Genomic DNA, 18,678 nt, shown 5'->3' with positions numbered 1-18,678 from the left:
TATGGGTCTCAAAGTGGGAAGCACTGTTAGAAGAATAAGTTATTTCTGGTGGTTCTTTAGTGAGTGTTTTTCTGCTCTGCTCCTCCTAAGCTGTGCTAGTAAACACACTCCTTTATCAGTAAAGACTGGAAATTGTGAACCACTTGTTGTAGTTCTCTAACTTTTCAGGGAGATTATCGAGTTGAAGATGACATGGTTCCCAGAAATGAAAGGCAGTTTTATTTGTGTCTTTAAGGCAGAATCGAGTAGAGTTTCTTGATTTGTGTAATCTTTTTGCAGAATGTCATCTTTGTGCTGTCATATCACAAGGCACATACGTTTAACCTGCTTTATTTTTGCACTGCTCCTCGGATATTTTGGCATTCCAAGTTTCCTCATTGTGTTTCCAGTTGCTCTGTATGCTACAAATCCTGTGGTGCCCTGGTTTTGTGTTATGCAAGTATTATGAGCCCAAATATTCTAGGAATAACAATCTAAATAATCAAATTAAGTGATCCAGGAGAGTGGGGACAGCTCTAGAGGTGGTGAATCATAACACACTTTCTCAGTCTTGTTTTGTTTCCCGTGCAAGTTTGTTATTTTAAGTTCCTTCAATTTCTCTATCTCAAAGAGCTTTCCTATCTTCCCTGGCTTTATATTATCAGGCTGAGGTGTTTGCAGTGTTCCCTTTTCTTGGTGTTTATACCTTATCTAGACGTAGCTTTACTCTGAAATAATCTGCTGCTTCAAAAAGAATTTAAAACCAAGTTTTTAATGTTGCCACTTGCCGTGCTGTATAAAAGTCTCTTCCTTGACTATTTTATTTTCTGCTGTGTTGCTTGCTTAGTAGTAACATAACAACACCTATATTTCATAAAGAGTTTTGCAGTCTTGTTTTGAAGATTGATTTATGAACACTTTTTGAGTCTGTTCATTTTGACAGGTTTTTGTTAGAATAATGTAATCAGTGTAAAGCATAGATTTGATAGGTTTGATTTCCAGAAAAATGCTTGCGTGATTCAGAAGCACAAGTGCTTCCAAGTGAGTGGGTGCTTTCTTCAGTCATGCAGTCCTGGAAGTGAAGGTCTTTTTTTCTTTATGTTGCCTTAATGTTGCTCTTACTTATTTTTGCCCATCCTGCTTTGCCTGCCTTGCCTGTGAAGAGCTGTGGAGTCAGTTGTTCTGTCTGTCTGTCTGCCGGGGTGCTTTGTGGCTGTCATGTGCCAAGAGAAGGTGCTGCCTTCACAACACAGTGCTGGACTTTCACTTCATGTAGTCCTGGCTTATTTTTTTGATCCAGGTATTCTGATTTCTTGCTGCCACATGAGTATTCTTTGTCTTTGGCAGACATTTAGTGTTCTGCATACTCTCTTTACTCTGTTTTTTTTTTTCTTTTTTCATGGTGGTTTATCCATGTACACTATTTTTTTCTTACTGGTGGTAGGTTTTCCTGAACTCAGCAAATGATCATTATCAGTCATGAAATTATTTTGGATACCTTAAATTTAAATGGTTTTCTCAGCAAAATCAGCCAAAAAAACCCCTTAGATATGCAGGTAGCTGGAGTTGTTTCTGTCTCCTTTAAAGATTCTCTCTGGGCTGGTTGCTGGTTCAATGAAAAGGAACTGTAAGAGCTCTAAAGCATAATGGTATTTTCCTGCCACAATCAAACTACATCCATTAAAGTAAGACAAACTGTTTTGCTTGTGGAACATTTCTGGGAGCTCTGTTTTTCTTAGCACCTGTTTTAATCTTACTTTTAAATTGGCATGATCATTTGGAGAACATCCAGCTAAAAGATGAACTGAAATCTCCTTGCCCACCTGTGTGTAGTTGCCTTGAGCCCTGCATTTTATTGCGTACTGGTGCCCCCATGCAGATGTTGTGATAGTAACTTCACCAAGACATTGGCATTAAAGTTTGCTTAATACTCATTAAATGTCAGCACAAATTAAATCTTAGTACAAAAACATAGGAATTTATTCTTCTCTGCTTTTGTTTAGGAGCTAAAAATATAATGTTAGTAATCTAATCTGTTACTAATCCGTTGTGTCCGTGGCTGCTCTGTTTGGAGTTGATGGAGATATTTTAAAATAGGACAGGTGAAAATCCTTCTCTCAAGGATGCGAGCTGAGTGTTAATAATTTGATAATTTTGAAGTTTTGTGAGGATTTATCTTTGCTGGATCTTTGATTGCATTAGGAGGTAGCGAGCACAAATTGCTTTGAATTTGGTGATGTTGAAAAGGTGTTGTTTTTTGGAAATTGTCCTTTGGCCAGAACTGTATACCACAATTTTCCACCTCTTATCTTGGAAAGTAATAGGAGTAGTGGGGAAAATTGTGAAGTTCTTGTTTTTGTTCTCGAGTTTTTTTAATGAAAAGAAAATAATGAGGTGCTGGGGGATGTCACTAAGCATGTCATTATTATTTTCTTTCCATGTTTCTATTTTTACTTGGTGTTTGTAATTGAATGATTGCAGTTGGTGCTGTTTGTTTTCTTTTGGGATTAGTACCTAGTTGTGATTTAGTCTTCCAGGTGGTAAAAGCTTTTCTGTTGATTTCTAGGTTTTAACCCTTGAAGTTGCTGTGAGATGGGACTGACTGTCATTCACAGTGTTCCCATTATTCTGAGGTTGTTTTATCTGACTGTAACAGTTCAGTTTTCTTTCTTGAGCTTCCCTAGTGGGTTAGACCAATGTAGCTGCAGCTGTAAGGGGAAATGACAGAGTATTTCACTGATTAGTAAAAGAGAAAGAGACTAGCAGGGTATTTATTTTTGTTTGGTTTATTTGTTTGTTTTTTTTAATCCTTAACCTGGTAATTACTTCCAGTAAGGTTGGTAGCATTTGGTTTCCGAGGCAGTCTGCTGATTTGATGTTTTATGGCTGGGTTATCACTGTGTATTTCAGAAGAAACTGTTCTCAAAACTTGCGGTGGTGTCGTGTGCAGCTGGATGGCTGCTCAGCAGTGTTGGTTTCAGCGACCCTGCAGTGTGTGCTCGCTGCAATTGCTGTTCATTTTTAATGCGATGCCTCCAAGACGAGGTTTTTCCGTGTAGGATCTGTCAGGATGGTTTGGTATCAGCTGAATTCAGCTGGGCCCTTTGGTCACCTCCTGCTCCGAACCTGTGGGCACGGGGAGCAGGCCATGGGTGGAGGTGCTCTAACCCGAAATGCGCTCCTGTTGATCAGGCTGAAGGCTGCGTGTTGACCCTCGAGGGCACGGTGTAAGGCCCATCTGTTAGGCTGCATTTTGCCTCAGGGAAGGTTACTTCACTTAAGGTCTACAGGGAGTATGTTCAGCAGACATTAAAAGTATAATAGCAAATTGATTGGGCTTTTGTGCATGTGTTCAGTGCCTGGCTCTGCTCTCGCTTCAAGTGGACAGTTGCTAATGGGACTTGGTGGAAACTAAAATTGAAATTATTTTGCTGTTCTTTCAGGTTTTTTGGCGATATTCCTTCTCGACTCTTTACTCTTTGTTGTTCTGGAAGATTAACAAAATCGGGGAAAGAATAAATTTCGGGCATTTCATTCGTTAAATTCAATAGAAGGAATTACTTGCAGTAGTGAGGAAAACAATCTCCTTGGAGAGCCAAGTGTGTGTCGGCAGTGATGTGCAGTGACCATTTTATTTAATGCATTAGATCATAGTCTCGTTATAGTTTTATTCACATTTAAATTTACACAAAAATTAGGGCCCAGATGTACAATATGTGGTTTAAAATTTATGCATTTTAAATTGTGAATAATTTGGATTTTGTTTTTTTCTGTATAGAAAATATCCACATTTACAGAACTCCAACAGTAGCTTATTTTTGCTCAGATCCTTAAGGGAAGAGAATAATCCAGAATTTCAAGTGCTCGAAAAATGCTTTTTGTTTTCTATGATGTGAAAATGACTAGCAGCTTCTTACAAGTTTTTAGGTATTATTTTTTGTTTCAGGATTGTTTTTAAATAGAGTTTGAACTAAATTTACCAGCTAGTCGCATTTAATTGTGTAAGCACTAACCTTTAAACATGAAAGTGCTGCTAAAAATACCTTAATGCTCTTGATAATGAAGATAATATTATTTCTAGCCACAGGTAAAATAAGTACAGGTAAAAATAAGACCTGAAACAATGCCTTTGGGGTAATGATTCTGCTATTTAAGCTTGCATGTTTTTGCTTAATGAACACATTTTAAATGTCAGTATTGTTTCAAAGCTGTTGATCTCTTGGTAGAGGGAAAATTTGTAGGAGGAGAGAAAAATGTCTGACCCCTGTGAGAAGATTCTGTGTTTTCACTTCTACCTTGCTGCATTTGGCAGACGTTGCCAGTGTTTGCAGACTTGGTGAAAGGAGGTATGGGTTTAGTAAGGCATTTCAGAAAGGCATTCAGTTCTTGCCTCTAGATCTGTGATTTTTACATCAAGTTGATTCAGGTGCTCGATTAGGTTGAAAATAGGGACAACATAAGCTCGAAGATCATGTTGTGCTTGCTGTAACAGTTCTAAATTTTAGTAATTAGTCAGTCTTTTGAATGGAGCTTCTTAAAAACTGCTATTGTGTATGCAGGCTCTCTCCAGCAGTGACTGTTTTTGATGCTCTATTGTTTGGGATGACCCCTGAGCTGAACTCTCTGAAACTCAAATGTCTAATGTTCTTCATCAGGCCATGGTCTATAGATCCATTACAATGGAGCTGGAGCCTGCCTACAGCTTGGGAGCAAACCCAGACCTGTCTGTCACTGGCAGGAGGGGAATGCCACAAGCGCTTCAGTTCTGCTCGTGTCATTCTGCTTTGATAGTGGCAGGCAGGCTTTAAACAGATCTCCTGCCTGCCAGAAAGGGACTTAGCAAAAGGCAGAAAAACTTGCTTTAACTTAGCTAAAAATCTGTTTCATTGTCTCTGTTCTGTTACCAAGATGTCTGTGTTTTTCTTACTTTGTTTTCTTCTCTTATGCACATTATTATTTTCCCACTTGCAGGCTTTATGGATTTGGAGTGAGAAAGCAGAAGGGTGTAATTTCCATTGCTACCTTCCCTTTGTTAAGGAATCTTTCTCTCTGTCAGATCCCAAGCAGATAGAAAGTTGTATTGGATTGAAAAGCCCCATTCATAGACTAAAAGGTGCACACACTTTCTGTAGTCCAAGCCCATCTTGGGCTGAGCGTTTGTGCACACGTGTTATTTGCTACTGTGTCCTGTCCTCAAGCCCTTTGTGAAATTCTGAGAAACAAACAAGTGGGTGAATTGGCAGCTCTAACAGACACAGTGTTGCAGTTAAGTCTTAACAGACTTAGTAGCAGCCACAGCTCTGACTGTAAAACTTATCTTTCTACTTCATCTCGAAATGGGCAGGTCAAGAGACCGCCCAAGTGAGTGTCTTTGATGTTACATATACTGCAGACGATTCTCTGAAAAGCTTCCTGATATTTTCTCAGTGTAAGAAAGACAAGAGAAAACTACACACACTTGAGCTGTACTGGGCACTGGTCTTTCACAGATTCTCTTTGCAGCCATTACCTCTTTAGTGAGGGACAGAACTTTCCAAGTGAGACAGAAACTAATTCTAGATTTCTTAGTACTGGGAGACACCTGGTCACCTGAAATAAGCTGGAGGCACAAAAGAGGAAACAAAAAATGTATGTTACATTTTTATTTTACAGATTGTTACTAGAGAAGGAATGGCTAGGGCAGTGAGTTTCTAGAAGGAAGGAGGGCATTTTGTCTTAAATATTAAGCTGCTATTGCTCAACTGGATTTGAGTTATATTTTTCCCTATTTTTAGACAGGATTTTGAATAGGTTATAGAATCATAGTTCAGTGTATCACTTCATTCTCAGTTTCCAAATTCTGTATGCTGCTACTTGGTTTAAGTGTTATGGGCAGCCTTTTTTTATTCCAGTTCCTCTGATACAAAATTTCGATACCATGTTAATCTGTTAGCCCTTGGCAAACACTTAGGCTATTAAACCCGAACCCAGCAAACATTTAAACAGTAATAGGTAAATTAGCTTGTTACTGGTTTCTTATGTCATTAATAACCCTACTTGTCACGATAGCTTTTGCTGGGATCAGTATGTAAAAATCAGCTTGATTTTTACATATTTTTCTCCAGAAGAAGGTAGGATAGCTTATAAAAAAATCACAAAGCATAAGTATTTGCATTCCTTAGGCTGTAAAATTGGAGGCCTGTGATCTTGCACTGGCAGTGGGAACTAAACTGTCATGCTTTTGGTTGATAATTTTCAGGGGTTTTTTAATCTCTTCTTAGAGGAATTAAGTGGATTCCACGCCTGTGGAACAGAGAAACCACACATACCTGTGTGAGGGTACACTTCTCCCCTGCCCCAAAATGCTGTCACAGAACTTGTTCAGGGTTATGTTTTCACATTGATTTCCCACTTCATACCAGACTGTAAACCCAGGGAACTGTTAAATGCCCCTCATACTCTGCCCTGTGGTCAGCAGCACCACACATCCTCTCAGTCAGAAGTCTGCTTGTACTGTTTGTGGGGTGTGTGAGAGCAGACCTAACCTGGCTGTGGGTGTAGAAGCTCCTACTGACTGGAAATAGCTTTGAAGCTTGAACTCCTCCTTGAAAGTGTTTGGGAAGCAGTTTCCTTTGGTACCTTTCAGCTGTGGGAAAGGCAGGGTTATTCATGGACCTGAGCTGGTGTGAGGCAGCTGTTGCGCGAGTGCTGTGTGTGCAGTGCTTTGCCATCCTTGGCTAAGCAGCTTCCTGTCGGGACCACTGATCCGTGTCACTGAACTGTCTGTGGCAGAAGTGGTTGGGCTTTGTGCCATTCTGCATGTCCAAACCCACTTCCAAGTGTGATTTTAAGAAAGCTGTATTTGGATGGCTTAAACTGAGGGGCAGGTGAGGTGGTGGCACAATTAACTATAATTAATTATTCGAATTTTCTGTCATCGTGGGTAAATTTTGCTTTCACAATGCAGTTTTACAGGCGATAAAAAGTGGAATAGTTTTTTACTTGCTAGTGACAGGTTGGGAGGTTGTATGTCATAAAAAGAATCAAGATTACTGGGAAGGGAAGGGGGACATGGGGAGGAATCATGCAAAGCTCTGTGCATTCAGGGTGTAGAAAAGGGAAGAAAGTAAAAATAATGGGCACATGGAAATTTGCTGTGTAGCAGCAAATAGCCTGTATGACTTCCATGGATAGGAGCTATGACTTCTAAATTGTTAGACCTTGTTTGAAATTGGGAGGGGGGGGGCATGTGGTGTTTGTGTAGCATTTAGGAACTATGTATTTGATATGCTTCATTAAAGCAAAAAGGTGTTCAAAAGGTATCTGAAACTTTCTTTTTAACTTGGGAGACAAAGGCCTAAAATAGTTGGTCAGTTTTAATAGCAGATTTTGCAGCAAATGAGCTGGAAGATGATTTTTAAGGGTTCTGTGTTTGGAATATGTTATGTTGGTGGTATCTCTTGAGATAAGTGTTTGTTCATCAAACCAAATTACTCAGGGTAGTTAAAACTAAAACTTGTAACTGGGAGCATTGCTAAGGGGAATCTGTTATTTAGACCAAGGCAAGTCACTTTTTATTGGTAAATGCAGTGGAATCTACATGGTGGGTGAGAATGGGAAATCTAAACAAAGCAAATATCTGTGATTATTTCAAAATCTGTCTCAGAAAAAAAAACCTACTAGCATTGTAGTGATTCAGTAAGATACAGATAATGTGTGAAATCACTAGTAGCGACTCTTCCAGCAGAAGAGCAAACATGCAAATGCTATCTTCAGATTTTGACTAATGGTGTTTTTTCTTTCCTTCATCTGTGTGTAATAGAACAAAACTGGGCATGTAAACAGTGATGGTAAAATTAAGGAACAGCACCTGTACCTTAAAAGCAGAATGGTTTAACATATCCCAGTTGTACTGGGAGGATCTGGTGGAGGCTCTCCATGATGTTTAAGGTGCTGAAGCAAATCCAGAATATGGAGAGGCTCAGTGTGTGAGTTCCTTCAGTTTTGGGAGGAGGAGGGCAGGGTTTTTCTGTGGTCTGTGATCTGATGGGGAGGTTTAACAATGGAGCAGGCAGAGTCATCTCAACCCTGCAGCTGCCAAGGATAAGAGACGGAAGTTGCAGCACTGGAAATTCTGATGAGATGTTGGGAAACTTCCCCCCTCCCCCAGAACAAGGTTAGTCAGCCATTGAGAAAATTCTTCAGAAAGGTAGCAGAAATCCCAGCCTTTGAACACACCCATTAACAACTCCACTGGACAAGACCACAGGCAAGCTGATCTCACTCGTTCCTGTTTAAGCAAATTTGACCACCTGATCTTTTGAGGTTCTGTCAAAGATGAGCTGTTCTGTAATGCTGTGGCTTTGTGGAAGAGAAAAACTTAAAGGCCGTCATGGCAACTGAGCAGGTTAAGAAGATAAAAAAAGGTGTATCAGTAGGTATTTAATGAGGAAGAACATCCATCTCAATACTTTCTGCTTATATAGGGAAAGAGCATGATCTCTCTTAAGTTTTTTTCTGATCTGTTTGATGCTTGTCTCTGTATCTGCCAGGGTACAGAGCAGAAAGGCTGATGGAAGTGACCCCTGCTGGCCGCAGATTTCCTCTGCTGATTCTGGCTTCTCTGGAAGCGTTTTGCAAAACCAAAACAAACAGCATGAGTGTAGACCATGCACACGAGGGACGCTATGCTGGGGCCATGGGGGAGTGCCTTAAACCCAATGTAGAAATGAAGTGCTGTATTCTTTTTTAAGGCTCTAGTGTTGGAAGGGGATGTTGGACTCAGTATATTCAGGATTTTCTATTCCTCCCTTTTGTTCCCAGTGTCCAGAAGAAGTTACGCTGTTGAGTAATAGTAGCTGTTTCCTAAGTGTACGTTTATTAATAAAGCAATGAACCACAATAAATGACAAGATTATGCAAGGTTTTCTTTTCAACCTGTCTAAATATATCTGAAACAAAGGAGCTACAGTTTCGATTGTGCAACAAATGCAACCTTTGATTTCGTTTTGGGGTTTTGTTTGTCTTGCAGCATAAGCAGCACTATCATGGACGTAGACAGCACAATTTCCAGTGGGCGTTCCACACCAGTCATGATGAATGGACAGGGAGTTCCTGCCTCCTCTGCCAAAAGCATTGCCTATAACTGTTGTTGGGATCACTGCCACGCCTGCTTCAGCTCCAGCCCGGATTTGGCGGATCACATTCGCTCCATACACGTGGATGGTCAGCGAGGAGGGGTTGGTGTTCCTTTTGGGTTTTCCTTCTTTCTTATTTGCCAATATTTTGCTCTTGAATGACAGTGCCAAATTTTGTGTTTCAAAATTCCTTTTTTCTAGCTAGTGGCAGCAAAGTTAGTGTCCTAACTTTAAGAATGTAGTCAGTTCTTTTCAATAAATTATTTGAGATTACCTGGGTTTTGATAGTGTGTTGATTTCTCAACATCCTGAAGCTGCTGGTGTGTGTTGAAGTGCTTACACTTGGAATTAATTTTCTTAAAACTCTTAGTGTACGTGTTCCTGCATGTGAACTCAGGTGAAGTCACATCCTAATTACTGTTACCAAAGGAGTCTCACTACAGGTAAAATCCATCCAGAATGTATAATAGGGAAGATGTAAGACTGACTCAAGAGTACAAAGTCTTAAAAAAACAGCTCTGTGTGTAATACTGATGGCAAGTTTGCCTTCTATATAATTACATCTAATTTTATTTTTTAAATTGAGTTGCATATATAAACATGTAAATTCCAGTCTAACCCCTGGTCAAATGATAATTGGTCTCAATTTTAATGTTTAAAAACATCTTCTAGTAGAGTAATTTCAACTTTGTACTTAACTACCTCCCATCTTCAAGCTCCCAAATTACCTGTGATGTCTGGAATATATCATGTAAACTACCTTTACATCCAGCACAAGCAATCTGCCTGCTTTAGGCACTGTGTGTTGCAGCTCTTCAATTTCTGGGAGAGATAATATCAGTTCTCAGAGTAGAATAGTTGTTATCTTTTGACTTTTGCCCCGTCAGTTCTTCAGAAGGAAAATGTTAGGCTGTTGCACTTTATCTTCAGTGACTAAGAAACTTAAATAAAATGCTAATTTGCATTACTTTAAATAATTTATTATGTAAATATGTCACTGAGACAGCTGTGACTCTGGCTGTATTTAGATAATATTTTTTGACATGATTGAACTTTTCAGCTTCATATTTGATGGCTTTTTTCAGTCCAGTATCTGAGCCACCCATGAGCTGATTTCTGAGTTCTGTCCACAGGTGTATAAAGGTCTTACATGAAACAATGAAACGAATAAGGTGTGTTTGGATCTTTGTTATCCCATCCATGACTCCTGTACATTTCTTAAAAAGGGGCTGGAAGATTCTGCAGATTTTGGTTTGGGTTTTTTTCCCCCCCTGTATTTTCTTTCTTGTCACTTACATTTCATGTGACATGATTTGTGGATTTTTTAATTTAGAAAATATTGGACTGTATTTGTATATTTGAAAGAGGAGGTTGTTGGAAGCACCGAGTGTGTAATAAGTGTTGCATTGAGTTCACACTTCTGAAGGCCACTGCTGGAGTTTATTTTTTGAGAAGTTCCAACGCGGTGCTGTGGAAAGGGGATGTATCCTGGCGGGTTTGTTTCAGGGATCTGTCTGCCACCTGCCGGTGAGGTGTTCCAGTGTGTTGGAAATTGTCTCGTGCTTTTCATGGGATTTCAGACCTTACTTAACTGCAAGGGCTCTAAATTTGAAGAAAAGTAGGGGTTAAGTAGTTGCTTACTGAGAATGGAAAGGAATAGGATAAACATCTTTAGGATAAAGATATAGGATAAAATGTATCTTTAGGATAAAGATATAGGATAAAATAGGATAAAATGTATTTTTTCCAACTAATACTGAGGTCATGGTTCCAGTCCAAACCAGATATATCCATGAAGAGCCTGGGAAGCTTTTTGACGAAACAGTTTTGCTTTTGAAAGATGTTATTTCAGAAATATTTTGGGTTCAGCTTTTTGACAGGGGTTCCCAGGAAGCCTTGTCTAGACTTCTGGCATGTGGTTGCAAACCCAAGTCCTTGTATTTGCCCCGTCTGTAAGTTCCCAGTAATGCCTTTGCCAGGTGCCCTGCAGTCTGCAGTTGCTGCTGGAAATGCCAGCACACTTACGGAGCTGTTGCAGAGCCAGAGATCTCAGAAATTCCAGTTCTGTGGCTTTGAGGAGACCTCCAAACTGAGGAGTGGCAGACCCCAGAGGTTTAGGGGCTTGGGCCATGTGTCAGTAGGTGTGGATCAGTCACACAGACACTGAGGGGTTTCCAGCTTTGTCTGAGTAAAGCTGGGTTGTGTATCTATTGTACCGCGAGAACGTAGCACTCCCGTGGCTGCTTTTTCATTTTGAAAATAAAATCTTTTGAAGGTTGAGGGCGTTTTATTCTCCAAAAGAGAACAAGAAACTGAAATCCAATTAGTTTCCTGCATTTCTGAAAACCCATGTTATGAACAGTGCTGTTCCTGGGAACTTTCTTTTGCTGCAACAAATTAGGGCTTTACCTCCCTTCACCCACAGACCTGTTGAGGAAATTCTAATGAAAGGCATGTTCATTGAGCTTTTTTATTCCCTCAGTTACAGATAAACACAATGAAAGGAGAGAGAAAAGCAGCATGAGTGAGTTCTGCTCCCCTTAATGCACTATTGTGCATGCGATTGTTCTGTACACTGGAATCACAAAACACCCATAGATTTTTGAATCCTATGAGAAATGGTAGCTTCCTTCATCAGGAATTGAATGTAAGGCCCTAACTGGAGGTATCTGGTATTCCAGAATACAAAACTCCAGTATATAGACTGCATTGCAGCTAAGAGTTTTTACTTTTTCATGCTCAAGGAATACAATTAATTGCTTATGAGAGCACATAATTTTATTTCTATAAATAACACCTAGAAAAATGCAAATTTTTCATTTAAAAATGTTCTGTCTCCGTATCTGGTGGATATGGATACTGAGTACAAACACAAATGCAGCAGATCCTGTTGCTCTCGATTGTGTATATCTGCAGAAGCATCTGTCTGTTAGTATTTTCTTCCAGTGACCTGTTTTTATTGAGTACTTAGGGTTGTAATTATTTTTTCCTTGGTGAGGTATGAGAAATGTGTTTCAAAAGAAATAGTTATTGTTCAGAATTCTTTGAAGTGTTGTGAGATGTTGTAAAAACAGCCTTCTTTGCTAATGTGTTTTTTATGTACTGTTCTCTCTGACTTGTGTAAACTTACCACGTTTTTACTCTATTAGGTGTTTGTTTGCTTGTGGAAAGGTTGCAAAGTATATAATACACCTTCAACAAGTCAAAGTTGGTTGCAGAGGCATATGCTGACACACAGTGGGGACAAACCTTTCAAGGTAAGGCTCATTGTAACATACATTATCTCTCATTTTTAGAAAAAGTCTCTTGATTTTTCCTAATACAATATGTCAATTGAAAAATACCATCACTGGAGGATTTCTTAAAAAGCGAGCTGAGCCTTCTTCTTTGCAGTAATAGTGCCCAAAGGTCCTGTTCTTTTACAAAATCAGGTGGAGAAACTCTTATTGCTTCGCTTATCCCTGTTTCTTTTAATCTGTAAATGGCAGGGAGTGTAAAAGTAAATAGTGCTAAAGTTCAGGGGGTTTGTGCATTTTGAGGCTGAGTTGCCTACACTGTAACACTGAGATATTTTTTCTCATACTTTACACTTCTACATTGAGTTTTTGATCATGGCTGATGGTGCACATTCCATGATTGAGTAAGAGCTGCTTTTGTTAAATTCAATAGAAGCAGTGACTGGCAGTGACTATTTATGGTTCACTTCTCTGAACAGAATAAGGAAGTCAGGAATGCAGGACCATTGACCTGACTGTATTTCCTGCACAGTATTTTCTAACTTTCTCTTTCTTTCTCCCCTTAATCTGTACCTGCAGTTCTAGGTATAGTAGTGTTTATCATTCCCATATCCACCAATCCGTTATTAATGAGTTGCTTCATCCTCTTATGGATACAGTTGGGGCAGTTCATAGCTGTCAGTCCTGGATCACTTGATGGTAAGTCCCACCCACACTACTTTGGACTGAAGTTCTTCCATGTAGGATATGAAAATGAAATAGGATTTGGGGTTTTTTTTTAGTTTAGGCAGCATTTTATGCCTCCTCCTCTCCCACCCCCAACCCCACCAAGTTTTAGTCCCTGTCTTCTCTCTCTTCTCTTTCTCCTCAGGTAATATCTTACACTTAAAAAAAAAAAAAAAAAAAAAATAAGGCACCTTTATTACTAAAAATACTTTTCCGTTACAGGAGTGTCTTTCCGTAGTTACATTTTCTATATAGGTTTTAATAATAGTTATGACAGAAAACAAAACTAAATTAAACTCAAAACCAAGAGAGTAAAAATAGTGCATTGCATGTGAAAAAGATTTTTTTTTCTTTTTAACAAACAGATTTATTTCCATACTGAACTGTGTAGTTTAGACTGAAGATTCCTCACTCAAAGTAACCACAGGAAAATGAGTTTTAAGGTTATCATACCCTGTGTTTGAAGGAATAAGTTTAGCATGCTCTTGGAAGGATAGCATAAGGATCATAGATCCCTGCCAGTTTGCAGATATGGTTGTTCCAGGAGCTGATCTAATTTTAAATCCTAATCTCTGATTATTAATAATAATAATAATAATAATAGTGGTAAAGAAAGCAACCCCCAGTTACCAGAGGAAACTTGTACCTTAGGTTTTTCTCTATTCTGGAATTAAATATTTTGTCTACCTCAAAGTATAATGGCAAGCTTTGTTCTTGGATGAAAGTCTTTTAATAGCTTAATCTGTGTTCTTATTTGGTCTAGATCAAAGAAACTCAGTTTTAGAGACATTGGGTTGAAGAGGTGGGCATAGCTCAGGAACACCAGTAGTACTTTTGAGTCTGTCAGGCTTACCTAGCAAAGGCAGGTGGTACCCTCATTTTTTTGGCTAGGCTGGTTACAGCTAGAGCCCTAAAATTGTCAACAGTTGTTTCTGTTAATAATCATCTCGTGTTCAATATCTGTTGTTTCACCAGCTGATTTTCTCTACTTTCTGGACCTACTGAGGGAGAGAACAAAACATTCAAGGGTTGCAGTAGTTAGTCATCCTGGCTCAGTGTGTGTCACTGCAGCATTTTTTCATATTGTTGTCTCTAGTCCCTCTGTTTGTTTTTTATCCCTGTATTTCTCAATCTGTTCCTGGGAGCTTTGAATGGAGGATAATTGTGGTCTGAGTAGAATTTTGTAACATCTTTTGTTCCCCTGTCATTTATGCTGAAATAAGCTTCAGGGCTCACATGAGGTAGCCAAGTATGTGAGTGTCTGTGATGGCAATCTATTAATTAACTGGCTCCTTTCCTTCATTTGCTGCTGCTTTTTTTTTAATGCTGACTTTAGAAATCTACTCTCTGAGACAAAAAACACTTGAAGTGTTGGATATTAGTCTTGACCAGTCCAAGAACAGCCTTTTATTAATTGTTTTGTGGCAGCCAGTCAAAAATGGAGCCAGTGTGTCCATTTTGTGCATTTAGCTTCTATCATAAATCTTAATTGCTCACCTTTCAGGGAAAGCCAGATTTTTTGAAGTAAGTATTGGTTTAAAGACCTGTTCTTGATAATTACTGCAGACAAAATATCTCCCAAAACCTAAATTGCAAATGAAACTTCAGTTGCCTCATGAGAATATACTTGAATTCTAACATAAAAGGAAGGAATCTGTCATTTCAGAAAACCTGCAGAAAGTAGTCATGCAGTGTTTTAATTAAAGAATAATGTTGGGATTTTTGAGGAAAGCTCTAAGAAGCAGTAGTGGAAATAGCACAGCTCTATGCTGTTGTCTGAAGAACTGCTATTTAGAATATTTTAAAGAAAAACAAAGAATCTTAGCTAGAAAAATGACAACTATAAGTGTGGAAATCTTACTTTTGGAAAGGTAAATCAGTGACCAGAAGAGAGTAATAAGTATATCACAGATGGATATATTCTTACATTTCTAGTGAAAAGAAGAGGGAAATGTAGTTTCGTAAACTGAAAAGCACTGGGGACTGTCTCAAACATAACTCTCTTTTGCATTGAAGGATATATCCTCGTCCAGCTCCCCTTTTGCTTGCAAATGGGCTCATTTTATGTAGTTGCACATTTTGGGTTTAATTATCTCTTTTTGTGATACACATGGAGTTGTCCTTTGACTAAAAGCTCCATTCAGCTCTAAATGAGCTGTTCTGCTTTCCTATTGAAAGGTCTTTGTGGGTTTTACCTGCCCTTTCCATTCATTCCTATCAACCATGTGACTGTGCAGTTCATTTGGCACAGAAATGAACCCACTTCTAAATTGCAAAGGCAAAATGGTTCAAATTTTCATAAGTTTATCCTTTTTTTTTCTGGCTGTGTGGCTTAGTGTGTCCCTCTCATCATGAATATTGCAGTTCCTGTGTCACAGAAAAGGTAAATTTCCTTATCGATACCTATTTTTGAGACTGCTGTTATGCCAGCTCCTTCTTTCTGTGGGGCAATATCTTGGTAGTGTACATCCAGCTCCTCTCTGAGTCATTTCCTTCACAGTCTGATTTTAGCCAGTCCTTTTCATAGTTTTATGTCATTGTAGACATTCATTGAATATAGGTATTCTCTCCAAAGACATTTAATATGCTCATCTTTGTGTATGATTTTACAGGCAGAGTTGAGAGAGTAAACCCTCAACGTTATTCCTTTTTAGATCTCTTACTGCACAATTTTGCAGCTTCTTAGAAACCAGTGGAATATTGTGGATTATCATCAGCATGCAGAGCTGGTCCTGTTGAGGGTTCAGCAACTTGGCTTTCAGACCTTATAGACAGGATGTAAAGGAATAATCTGCTGAGTCAGAAAACATCCTGGTTTCAATAAACTGCCCTTGGCAAGTTGAAAAGAAGTGAATAATGGGATATTCCATCTTTCTTGTCCTAAACTTGGCTGTTACATGTAATAAGTATTGGAATAGGTATAGGAGTTGTGGCAACCTGCGTTTTCCAGTATGGTTTCTGATGTGCAGGGGCAAAATTAAATTAGTCAGGTGTTACTTGGCACTGAGGGTTACTTGAAGACACATCAAATGAGCTCTTAGATGTTGAGCACAATGAAAGGGGAAATGGTAAATGAGCACGAAATAGTGGGAGATTTTATGCAAAATAACTGAATAAAATAATAATAAAATTAATAAAATAATAATAATTCCATATAGCATTAGGATTGGGGTTGATGATCTCAGAGGTCTCTACCAACCTAAATGAATCTATAAGGATGCATGTGGGAGTGCTGGCAGCTGCTTTCACCCATGGATTCCAGTGGATATCTCTTCATGTTGAAGAGCAGTCATGCAAGGTTTGCTCCTGTGGGGTAAATGTTTCTAGTGACAATGAATGGTAGGGCACAGGTTCACTGCAGGCTTCTCCTTAAAATGGGGGAAGAAAGTAGCATTAAAAATGAAGTTTCGTGCTCCCTGTAACTTCCAGGATTCATGAAGGGGTGACTGCATTTGATACAACTCTCAGTAGAGTAATGCTTGGTGAAATGTAGAAAACATGGGCAAGCAGCTCCAGTCTTCATTGGCAATTCATGTCTGCTACTCTCTTGGCAGAATATTTTCTGTCCATTAGAACATTGCAGATGTAAAATGTAAAGGCCCAAACACTCAGATGTTGAGACAATAAGGAGGTTTATCCAGATGTCTAAACTATTTCTGTTAGATTTACTAGAAAAAAATAACACGTTGAAAAACCCAAATAGGAGATTTGCTTATTTCGAATTTAGAACAAAAACCTGCATTGCTAGATACTTTTATATCCTGTTTGTTAAAGTCACTGGTCATTACTGCCCATTAATAATGGTGGGTATGGGTACACTGGAGAAATTAAACTTCTTACATGGAGAAATTAAACTTCTTACACGTTTACTTACTTTCTCTTGAAGTAACATATCCACCAATCCGGACCCAATCTGTTGTATTTCAAATTCAATGCTAAAATTTGAGATTTAGGTTTTGGGGGAAAAATGAAAAGATTGGTTCAAAGTTGTGCATAATAGTTGAGTTTGATTTATTAGAAGCCCTCTAGAGCTCTGTAATTATCTGGTGGGAAGCTGATTTGGTGTGACTTACCGTCCAGAGATCCTGAAGTGACAGCCTGAACTGCTCCTTTATCTTTGGAGAGAAGAGACTTTGCCCATTAGTAACGGATTGCTGGATATATTATTTTAGAGAAAAAAAGGATCAAACAGGTAAGATTTTTTCATTCTCCTCTTCTACTGTTTCCTGTCTACTGCAAAGGCATCCTCTGTCATCTTTGATCTATCGGCTGTTGATTATTTGAAGACATGATCAGGTAGTCTCAAAGTACACAAAATCTGAATGTAATAATTTCTGCAAATATTTTGTACTGTGGCTGTAGACTATTAATATACTTTCTGCAAAAATGTAATTTCTAGTTGAAAGTAGCAGATACTGAGGATCTAAGGATGTTGGTTTGGGATTTTGAAAGTAAAAGTTGGGTGGAGCAAGAGAAGTTAGTGGTAGCTTCTGTAGATAATCCATATAGAGTATTTGGGATTGTTTGCTCTGTACATGACAAGAAAAAAGTTAAGACACCATGAGTCAACCTGCAGTTTGTCATAAAACAATGTTTCCCATCTGACAAGAAGTACAGTTATGGTTTGAAAAGTTTTGGAAAAGTGCCTGACACATAGTTTGTGCTTTTTTCCCAAAGGTGTTGCCTTTTCATTGCCTTTGGAATATGGTAATGCATGCACTGTACCGAGGCTTTAGGTTATTTTTGACCTCTAGAAGGCATTAGTAAAACTAAAATTTTAATTTCTCAGTGTGACTGAATTTCAAGATATGGGCCGGTTTTGAGCTATTATTTTTTTCTGACAGTGTTTGTATGATCAGAAAAAGCTGGAATCTGAAGTCAGGGGCACATTAGTGAAAGCTAATCCTAAATTTAGATTTTGTGGCTTAGTTTTGTGAAGCTGCTTTTATGGGCAAGACAGCTATTTCAAGGACAAAAAAGGAGAGAAAAAAATGCTTAAACTAATGCACACATGCATTGTAGACTTATCTGTTGATTGTGAGTTAAATAATCTTTCATAAAAACAAGTGGTTTGGGTTCAAGGTCAGGTTGAGGGGTTTAGCAATCTAATTTAGTAGATGCTTGGAACTGAATGACTTTTAAGGGACCCTTCCAACCCAAACCACCCTGTGATTCTGTAAGTGTAAATTTTAATGTTCAGTATGAATTTAAAATAAGGACAATTGTGTTGGAGTTACCATAATGTAATGAGATCAGCATCCAGAGTGTGTTGGGACTCACAGGTGTGCTGGGGTTTCTTCCATTGGAAGTCACTATAAGTAGACAATATTGCTGTTGTTTGAACATGGGAAATCTTAGGGCAAGATTAAAAGGCATAGGGGTAATTTTGGTAGAAATCTTCTCAATTCTTAAGATGCTTATTAGTGGGGGAGACAGGAAAGAAAAAATACAGTTCCTCAAGCTTTTTGTCAGGGAATTTTACATTTGAGTTAGTTCAGTACTTAGAGAACTTTCTCTAGTCCCTCTAAGAATTCTTCCCTTTAAAAAAAACACAGCAAACACAACAAAAAAAAATTAAAAACATACTTTCATTTTTTGCCTTTTACTGTTTTGAAATCTGT

General features: G+C 38.6%; 1 protein-coding gene across 4 annotated transcripts in view; it reads left to right on the top strand.

The window, feature by feature from the left end:
- Positions 1-18,678, top strand: part of AEBP2 (AE binding protein 2) — a 40,178-nt gene that overhangs the window by 8,282 nt on the left and 13,218 nt on the right. For all 4 annotated transcript variants that reach the window (XM_068191887.1, XM_068191884.1, XM_068191885.1 and 1 more), the window contains 2 exons: positions 8,990-9,197; positions 12,245-12,352. In XM_068191887.1, coding sequence (XP_068047988.1) covers positions 8,990-9,197; positions 12,245-12,352 — 316 coding nt within the window. The remainder of the gene's footprint in view (positions 1-8,989; positions 9,198-12,244; positions 12,353-18,678) is intronic.

This window comes from Anomalospiza imberbis, chromosome 5 (genome assembly GCF_031753505.1).
Source record: "Anomalospiza imberbis isolate Cuckoo-Finch-1a 21T00152 chromosome 5, ASM3175350v1, whole genome shotgun sequence".
Classification (NCBI taxonomy): domain Eukaryota; kingdom Metazoa; phylum Chordata; class Aves; order Passeriformes; family Viduidae; genus Anomalospiza; species Anomalospiza imberbis.
The sequence above is the reverse complement of the archived record's forward strand: the minus strand, read 5'-3'. Positions and strand labels throughout refer to the sequence as shown.